Raw genomic sequence first — 10,150 nt, 5'->3', positions numbered from 1 at the left:
CTCTGTGTTGTGTGCTAAGGCGGGAAAACTACGCGCCACAGCATTCAAACTGGGAGATCCGGCCATGTAGCTGGAGCCATCTTGTCTAATAGGTGTGCATGGAGGTTAAGAGTAAAGGAATGTAGGAAAAAGGGTTGGGTTAGAACCCAAGCTAGTATGGCCAGTACTAGCCTGGAAAGGGGACAGGAGAGGACTGAAGGTGGCAGGAGGTAGGTAGCTCTCCTGCGCCTTTTTTAGGCAGTTTCCTTTTCCAGACCCATCCCAAGGGGACAGGAACACGGGGAAGGAATGCCAGAACTGGGATATTAACTCGCATTACACCTCTTAAAGAATATTACAGTTGTCCGAGTTTCATACTCGGTTTTTAAGCTAAATTCTAGAACTAGAATTCAGACTTTAGAATCTAGAACAACTCAGCTGAAGGTCGGACTCTAAACCTCTAAGTGCTTAGAACAAGTGTGCTGCAGAACAGGTGCTGCAGAACTCGTCCCTGAGCTGTAAACTCGTCCTTGAGCTGCAGAATGGGCTCGGTGCTGGGCGAGCGTGGGGGCTGTGTCCAGCTGTGCCTGGCTGAGGTTGCCAGTGGCCTGAGGAGCCCAGTGCTGGTGGCCCACGCCGCTGACTGGACCCACCGCGCCTGTGTGGCTGAGCAGCGGGGCCTCGTCTGGGTCTGCCTACCCAATGGCAGCCAGCTGGAGGAGCCATTCCTGCATATTCAGAGCATAGTGCTGGCTACCCCATGGCTGGGAGATAAGAGGGGCTTCCTGGGGATGGCTTTCCACCCCAAGCACAAGGACACAGGGGAGTTTTTTATCTGTTACTCATACATGGCTGTCGCAGTGAGGGAAGTCTTGGGGCTCTTAATGTGAGAATCAGCAAGCTCCAACTTTATTGATAAGCACCAGACTTTTATACACAACAAGTAATAAACTCATGCATATTCTGTAAGCTAAACAATCTATTGGTTATACTACAATATCAGCTCTTCCTCATTCTTGAGAACTTACATTTCTACTTCTCACATCTCATCCTCATTACTGTTATCGTACTACTGCTATGCTCAAGGACACAATGTTTTTGCAGGTGCAGAAACTCAGATTAGCTGGGTTTGGTACTTTCCCAGTCCTTCCTTGGTCAGCTAACAAGAGAATGTCTGTGTGACCTCTGTCCTTTAGCCATTCCTCCACACATGGCTGAGAACTGAGTGGAAAAGATCAATACCAGTGAATTGAAGGTTTTGGCATCTGATGCCAACAAAGCTGACCCAAGCTCTGAAAGGTAGAGTTCATGTTGAATGCTACTGTATGCCATGTTGAGAAATCATTTTTCTTTGTGTTTGTTCAACCACCAATATCAACGCAGGTTGGGTATTGAGAGCAGCCTGCCAAGAGAGACTTGAGGGTGCTGGTGGGTGAGAGGCTGGACATAATCCAGCAACGTGAGCTTGCAGCTGGGAAAGCCAAACATGTCCTGGGCTGCATCCAAAGATTTGTGGCCGGCAGGTCAAGGGAAGGGATTCTGCCCCTCTGTTCCCCTTTCGGGACGTCCCACCTGCAGTACTACACCCAGCTCTGGGGTCCCCAGCACAGGACACAGATCTGTTGGAGAGTTCAGTGGAGGCCACTAAGAGGATCAGAGGGATGAAGCATCTCTCCTATGAGGACAGGCTGAGAGAACTGGGAGTGTTCAGCCTAGGAAAGAGAATGCTTTGGGGTGACCTCATTGCAGCCCTCCAGTACCTGAAGGGAGCCTACAAGAAAGATGGACAGAGACCATTTTCAAGAGATGTAGTGACAGGACAAGGAGGAAAGGTTTAGATTAGATATTACAAAGAGGGTGGTGAGGCACTGGCACAAGTTGCCCATAGGAGTTGTGGATGCCCCTCCCTGGAAGTGTTCAAGGCCAGGATAGATGGAGCTCTGAGCAACCTGGTCTAGTGGAATTTGTCCCTGCCCATGGCAGGGGGTTAGAACTTGTTGATTTTTAAGATCTTCTCCAACTCAAGCCAGTCTATGATCCCATGATTCTTTACACTGGCAGAACCTGCACATTCCCAGTCATTCTGGTTCAGGTGTGTGACTGGCCTGCTGTGAAACTACCAGAATCAGGTTTGCTCAAGGTCACACAGAAAACTAAAATGGATTGAAAAGACTGAGGAATAAGGTTGTCTTTTCTCTCCATCTTGTACTCTTGTCTTCTAAAGAGTAGTAACAGCCTTTAATCTATTATGGAATTAGCATCTGCCCGATGAGGTTTGTGCTGTAGAAGAGGATGTTTCATGACAGTAGTATACTCTTATTTATCAGTCATGTGTGCCCTGTCCCATGCCAAGATAAAAGCTAGTTCTTACTTTTTTAAAAAATTATTTTTAAGGGTTCTCCTGGAGCTTGAGGAACCAGCTGCAAATCACAACAGTGGGCAGCTGCTCTTTGGTGTGGATGGCTATTTGTATGTATTCACAGGAGATGGAGGGAAAGCTGGAGACCCTTTTGGAAAATTTGGGAATGCTCAGAACAAGTAAGTAGGGCAGGTGAAAGCTTTAAGTTTGTTCACTGAGATACAAGGTTTGGAAAGGAGAAAATGTGGAAGAATAGAGTGCTTCCTGAAAATGCTCATGCATCTGCAAGTCTGTCCAAAGCAGTATTTCAAAAATGAAAATTTGACATGTTTAAAGTCAAGTTGTTTAGAGAAAAGAGAGTTTTCTGGCTTAAGTGGGTTGAAAGACATACAAGCCTCGGGTTTATTTCTTTTTAGGCAGATAACTTTTCCTTTGAAAATGGGCAAGGAGAAGAAGGGAATTTTTGTTTTCAGATGGCTCTCATGCTGTGGTTTCTTTTTCTGCCTTTTGGACCACTTTGTTGTGAAAAGTGTTGAGGATTGTTGTGGATGGAAGAAGCCCTGATGGAAAGCCTTTCCAGATCCCTCTTGATAATCCATTCACGTCTGATCCCAAAGCCTGCCCAGAGGTTTATGACTACAGGGTCAGGAATATGGCGCTGTGCAGTGGACAGAGGGGACCCTGTCACAAAAAAAGGAAGAGGGAAGATATTCTGTGGGGATGTTGGGTAGAACAGGTTTGAGTAAATCAACCTCATTGTTAAAGGAGGGAACTATGGCTGGAGAGCAAAGGAGGGGTTGGAATGCTATGACACAAAGCTTTGCCTCAACTCCTCCATGGGTAAGGAAAAACTTTCTTGTAGAAGATTACCCTATGTGCATATTTAGTGGACTATAGCACTGTTTTTCCAGTGAAGCTAAATAATCCAGTGTTGTATATTAAATGAAATTTATCTGCTTTTTAAGATCAGAAATCCCTTCTCCCCAGCCCTGCTGTGTTGCTGTGGCATGATGCTCAGCTTATCCAGGGATTTCCCTGCCACACACTGCACCGGACAAGGTGTTTAAATTCAAAGCCTGTGTCTTTTGTGGACAGTTTTCCCGGGAAAGCCAGGAGGACAATGGATTTTATTTAAGTAGAAAGTGATACTGTGTTTTCTCCAGAAGCTCTGAGCCATGACTGTGGCTAAGGGCAGAGGACCAGGCTGATGCTGAGATCCTGAAACAAAACCTGTGGCAGATGTAGTGTGTCCCAGCCAGCAAAGTGCTGCAGCAGAATGCCCAAAAGCTGTGCTCCGGATCTGGCTGTGGGTGTGATGGGCAAAACTCACTTGCTGCCTTTGAAAAACAGAATTTGGTGGTCTTTGCAAAGCTCTTCCCACAAGCATGGTAGAAGAACTGAGTATTATTATGATGTTCCTTCAGCTGGTGGGGTGAAGACACCTAGTCTCAATGTCATGCAGATGTTCCTGGAACATTTGGATGAGCAGACAAGTGTAGAGTGTGTATTATTGACATTAGTGCAGGGAAAAAAGTGAGGACAAGAATAAAATTCTGTGGAAACTGATAATTCAGTATGAGAAAGGGCTGAATTCAATTTTAACATTGCCAGAAGCAGAGTCTTTATTTTACAAGTCTCATGACATAAAATGGCAAGAGCACACTCACTTATGCTCTGTGTTGTGTCAGTGAACCCACGAAGATTTTGATCTCACTTGCAGTTTTGATCTTTTCCCCTTCTCTAAAAATACTGGAATTGGTAAAGATGATCCCTGCTAAAGTGATTGGTACAGTCACATAGAAATAAGATAACACTTGCTGCAGGCTGATGCCTTCCTGCATTGGTTCTTGATGTAGAGAATCTTGGGTTCTTTATCTTATATAAGCTCATAATGACTGAGCCTTGATAAGCAACTACACAGAGAGGTCCTTAAAGCCCCCTCAGTTCTGTCCCAGAGTAAACTAATAAATTACCACTGAAATTTCGCTAATGTTGAACTGTATTGGTTCTTCTAGTAACTTTTATACCTGTCAGTGTCATTGAGCAACTGCTTTTTGATGCTCTCTGAAAGTAAACTTTCTTGCTTTGTATTTCTGTGTGTTTGACAGATGACATTCTGCCAATATTTGCATATGGCTGCAGCGTGGGCAATTCAGTTACTGGAGGCTTTGTCTGCAGGGCATGTGAATCACCCAACTTGAATGACCTTTATATTTTTGGTGATTTCTTGAGCAGGTGAGTCTGATTGTTTCCTCTGCAGCTCCCATTCTGTACCCACGTTTTCCTTGTCTGGGCAAATAAGTATATTGGAGCATCTCAAAATCTTTTGGGTTGGGGTAGATGAGAAACTTGGATATAGAGTAAGTTCTGTGCTTGACTATTACAACAACATTTTTGCTGGAATCTAAACTTCCTCCATTTCAGAATCCTTAGGTTAAGTTTGCTTTTGTTCAGGTCTGTTTCTCCAAAACCCAGTCAATAGTCACAGTCTTCAATGACTGCTTTTCTTGTTTCAGTAATGCATGATTTTGACAGGAACTAATTTTGATGATGTAGACATAAAACACAGGGCTTTGTTTTTCATCTAGTTGACTTATGGCTTTACAGAAAGATGAGAAGACAAATAAGTGGAAGAAGCAGGATATCTGTGTTGGCAGCACAACAGCTTGTGCTTTCTCTGGAATGATCAGGTCCTGCAGCAAATTCATCATCTCATTTGCTGAGGATGAAGCAGGTGGGTATTGTGCTGGTCACACCTTCAATGGAAACTGTACAGTCTGTTCTCTACTGTATGGAAAATTCTGTGGCTCCGGAGGGGTGCCTGGAGAGCAGGCAGTGCAGAGAGGTTTGTGGCTGGCTCAGCATGGGGGCTGGTCTGTGGCTCAGGGAAGTCTCCTGCCCTGTGAAGCTGTTGCAGATCAGGCTGATGAAAAGCTCAGGAAACCGAACCTCATGTGAAACTTTCCTTTTGTTGTTGGTCTTTTGTACTCTTTGACTAATCAAAAGACCTTATCCATGCAGTTCACTTTTTCATCATACCATCTCATCCTCACTTGAGTTCTTAGAGCTTCTCTAAACTTCTCCAGCTTCCTTAGAAAAAAATTCCTCAATCTTATTCACAACAATCCACAATTCACACTGTGGATCATGGACCAGGACTTTATCTGGGGATCAGGAAAGCCACTCATTTATATGTTTAGTGTAAAGGCCTCAGCACATGGGACACTACTAAGGTCACAAGGACCAGATCTCTCACCAAGGTGGAAGTACCAATGAACACTGTTTGCTTTTCTACAGCCTCCTGACCGAGCTATGTAATACAAAAAGAAGCTGCAAGTTTCTGGAAAGCACAGGTGCGCTTTAGCCTTGATCATTCAGCAGAAAAGAGATTTGCTTGCCAGAAAAAGATCCTAGATTTTCTGCCTGGCATATTCTGTCAGGGTTGCATGGAGATGCAGGCTTTGCTGAGAAATGTTTACAGTTTTTAACTGTTCTAACATGTGGAGTGAGTGAATGTGAAATGTCTCTTCCTCTGGTGGCCTTTTAGAAACCAACAGAGAGTTATGTTGTTTGAAAGACAACCACAGCTTTGCCTCTTGCAAGATACTCTAATTTCCCTTTCTGCTGGATTTGTTCTAGTGAGTGTTGAAGGGAAGGCACAAGGAGGATTTGTCTTCCACAGTTACCAGAAAGAAATGAGAAGCTTCTGTCTCCCACAGATTAGCCAACGTAGCTCTTGCTGAATTTTTTCCTTTTTGATATGATTATGTAATGGAAAATATATTTCTTGTGTGGTCTTCCCCTCTATTTGTAGTTTCTGGCTGCTTCTTTGGTACAAACAAGTTTTAAGAAACATGTATTTATACAGAGGAAAGCAACCTTTTCAGAGCCATGGAAGTGAGGTAATGAAGGTGCTGCCTGGAAGAGAGCTGCTGGTTCTGTGTGGAACCCTGCTGCAGCCAGGAGGTCATTTGGTGTTTCTGGGAGTCCACTGGCACGGGGCAGGGTGAGAACAAAGACATTTCTTGGACATAAGTCATGACTGAGGGGGTAGCTGAAGGAGTTTCCTTTTCTGACTACATAAATTACTGAAAAGTCAGGAAAGGGGGAAATGGAGAACTGGGATCCAGCCTGGGCACCTGAATCTAAGACCAGTTTTCTTTTTTCACTTCCATTTAGGTGAACTGCATTTTATGTCTACTTCTTATCCCAGTGCCTATACACCAAATGAATCACTCTACAAGCTCACTGATCCTGCAAGGTTTGTAATTAAAGATGGATTTCCATGCCAAATTCTTCTATCATCACCACTCTCCAGCTATCACAGTAAAAGAATGCCAAGTACTACTGATACAATGTCAGTACTACTGATACAATGTCACTGACATCTGCATCCAGACATTGGGTTTTGTTTATACACTGCACCTCTGGTGCAACTTTAATCAGTTTGAGTGAATTTGTTCCTCACTCACGATATCTGTGCACAGAGAAAGAGGAAATAGAGTTCAAATTCCTTGAAGATCTGGGAGAGTTAAGGATTAAAAGTTTCCTTGGTTGCATATCTGAATTACAGCAAAACAATGTCTTTAAAAGGACAGTCCATATCCTTTAGGTTAATTATATCAAATATCTATGATGCACATTAAATAAAAAATAAATAGCACTCCACAGTTTTCTTCACAAAGATGAGAGAAACCTGGTGGTTCATGCAGTGCTCAGATAATAACTGGAGCCTGAACTGAGTTTTTCCGGGCGAAATGTTTTTCCCCATCAAGCAGTTACCCCTGCTGAAGTCTGTTTTTTCAACAATTAGCACACATGTATTTTTTTTTGTCTCCCTAGCTTTCCCATTTTGCTAAAAAACATTAAATGGTTTCAAATCACTCTTTAGAGTACATACAGTACAAATGTGTTTGTGCTTTTGCAGAGACCTTGGACACAAACAAGCTATGTTTTTTACTGCTCAAGATTTCTGCCTTTAACAGCTTATCATTTGCCAGGAAGTGCATTTACTGTGAGAGACAAAAAAAAAAAAAAAAAAAGTTTGTGTAACCTTGCATAAACATCAAGAGCTTGAGCAGAATCTATTTATCAAAACAAATTTATCTTTTTTGTTTGTATGCTACTCCTCAATGTGTCACGAAGACCCTGTGATTTTGAAGCTTTGTGTCCATCACTTCTAGAACAGGACCAGGTACTTACTCCCTTGGCTCTTAAAATGTTTTCCTGCATTTTCCGGTTCCCCTTGTTCGCCTTAGCCCGGATGGGGCTGTGCCAGCTCTGCCCTGGCCTGTTTGCACTTTGCAGGCGTGCCCAGGCTATGCAGAGCTCCTCGGAACCTGAGCAGGCTCTGTAGCACAGCCCTGACACCTCCAGCTCCTGGAGTGACTCTGATCTTTTAATGAACGTTTCTTCTTTGATTTCACTGCTTTTTATAGGATTTCTCCGAGGGACAGCTGGCTTCTCTGGTGGGCACAGTCCCAGGCAGTGAATCCAGCATTCCTGCTTCCTATCCACACAGGCTGAAGTGTGCTGGCACGGGCAGCAAGCCACACAAAGTCTTGCTTCCAAAACATTGCCAGGGCCACTGTCATGTGCCTGATGGCAACTCAGACTTCCCGAGGAACCTGCCAGGAAAGCTGATGGCAGCAGTGCCCTGTGTCCCCACTTGAGCTTGCCTCTGCAGCAGTACTCTTGGAGACAGCAGGGTGGCACCAAATTCCTTCTGTCCTGAGCAGAGAGAAAACGAGTTAGAATGTAATTTTAAAATCAGAGAGGAGAGAGATGAAGGGAAAAAAACCCACAACCCACCAGAAATCCCCACAATCAATGCCTGCAACCCTGCTTTAGTAACCTTTTTAAAAAAATTGAAATGGTGTAGAGGAAGCACTTGCAAGGCTCTTACCATTGTCTGAAGGAGAATGCCAATCACAAGAAAATATGATGCCTTAGGTCATGCTTTGCCTTGCTTGGTGCTGTCAAGCACGCCAAATTGGAAGAACCTGCTCTTACTTGTCCTACAGTAGTTCCCTTGGTGGGTAACAGAGAACACAGGTGTGTTGTGGTTCTTTGTACCTCTCTTCCTGTCACTTAGCGTGCAACATCTTTACCTCAGGGAAAATCTGTTCAGTTGGTTTTTGTTTTGGTGCTTTTGTACTATGGGGAGCTGTCAGGGGACAGAGGAGAGGAGCACAGACACGTTTCTTTGTAGTTGTGGTTCCTTCCCTCTGTGCTGTTCCTCTCCTTTATCACCCCTCTTGCTGCAGCACTGTTGTATCCAAAGAAAATCCCAGTGAAGGTCACATTCACCAGCTGCTGTTGGGATAGGGATTTTATGGCTTGCCAGGCCTGTGTCAGCCTCTTGAATTCCACCTGTGCTGCATTCCAGGTGCCTAAAGTGCTTTCATGCCTCTTCCACCAGAGGCAAATGAGAACAGGGAATTGGGGTGTGCCTATGGAATAAATAAACTTCCCTAACAATCTCTCATATGCCTGCCTCTGCCTTTCTGTTTTCCAAGGAAAGCTCCACCAGGGAAGTGTAAATACAAGCCTGTCCCAATGAAAACAAAGAGCAAGCAGGATACCATTTCTTCCACGAGCAAGTAAGTTGTCAGGCTTTGATTTTAATGAGAAGCAAAACATAAATAAACTTACAGGCATGTGACTGAAACCTTCAGGAGTCTTAACAACTACAGCACTGAGCAGCACTGATTAAAAAATCCTGAATTTGGTTATCACATTTATGTGATAATCAAACACAGCTTCTGCTGTCTACTTGATGCTCTACCTTTGCTTAACCTCAGTCCCTGATTTTTTTTTTCCCCTAGGTTTTCCATCTTCCTTTTTCCAAGCTGCATTCTTTCTTAAAGTCCCATGCAGCTGGGGCAGGAGTAGAAACCAGTGTTTAGCAAGTTGATACTATTTTGTCTGGGATTTCCAGATATTAGTTATTATGAACAATTAATAGTCTTAAGTCTACTAGAGAAGGGTGCAAGGGTTTATCACATTCTGTCTGGAAGTAATTTTCCTTAAGTACACATTCATAATTTCTAAAATCAGTAATTTTATTTCCAAGAAAAACAAGGGTATTTTGATGGGAGAAGAGAGGTTTATAGTATGCATTTCTTCTTGCATAATTTCAGCTGTTTTTCTTGACTATAGGTCTAATAAGTGTTTCCCTCAGTCATATCTCTGAATTAGCCCTTTGCCTTAAAGCAGGAAGGCTGGACCATGTTAATGACTTTCCTCAGAGACTGTCCTTGAACTGCTAAACGAGCCTTCAACAACCATGCCTTCCAAAAAACCTTCTACCCCCACTGCAGCCACCCCAAGAGTTTCTTCTAAGAAAGCAAAAAAGACCCCATCCAAAATAAAAGCATCAACAGCAAAACCAGCTCCATCTGGTAAAGAGAGACAGAGTCAAAGCTGAAGCTAAACCTCACAAGGGAAAGAAGACTGGACACAACTCCAGAACTGCACCAGCATCACCTTTGCCAAAAAAGAAGAGCTTCCACCTAGCCAGAATCAAAGAGGTTCTTCTAAAGAAAGCAGCACTACCTAAGGTAAAAGTGGAGAAGAAAAGCAAAACAGCTTCTGAAGCTCAGTGATGTCCCAGCAAAAGCAAGTAGCCTATAAAATGGTGAAACAAAAGTGTTGAATAGTGACCAAATAAAAGAGATTTTGACTGACTTGTTGTGGTGTTCTCCTAGGTGTGTCCCTATTAATGGCAGTGTTAGCAGTCTCTACATATGTTCTATTAAACATATTCAACTTTTAACAGCACCAGCTTCCAGATCCTGCTGTGATGTCCTT

General features: G+C 43.6%; 1 protein-coding gene across 1 annotated transcript; it reads left to right on the top strand.

Moving 5' to 3' along the window:
* Positions 1–521: 521 nt before the first annotated feature.
* HHIPL2 (HHIP like 2) lies at positions 522–9,767 on the top strand (the record flags this gene model as incomplete). Its single annotated transcript, XM_084202658.1, is given in 15 exon segments — positions 522–839; positions 1,214–1,278; positions 2,374–2,517; positions 2,849–2,861; positions 2,865–2,989; positions 2,991–3,066; positions 3,070–3,081; positions 3,085–3,178; positions 4,447–4,573; position 4,927; positions 4,931–5,072; positions 6,518–6,599; positions 8,857–8,914; positions 8,916–8,940; positions 9,589–9,767. Coding segments are annotated over 15 exon segments (1,461 nt in total).
* Positions 9,768–10,150: the final 383 nt, after the last annotated feature.

The sequence above is a fragment of the Fringilla coelebs genome (assembly GCF_963513975.1).
Source record: "Fringilla coelebs genome assembly, chromosome: 3".
Taxonomy (NCBI): Eukaryota; Metazoa; Chordata; class Aves; order Passeriformes; family Fringillidae; genus Fringilla; species Fringilla coelebs.
This window is presented reverse-complemented; position numbering and strand designations above follow the sequence as displayed.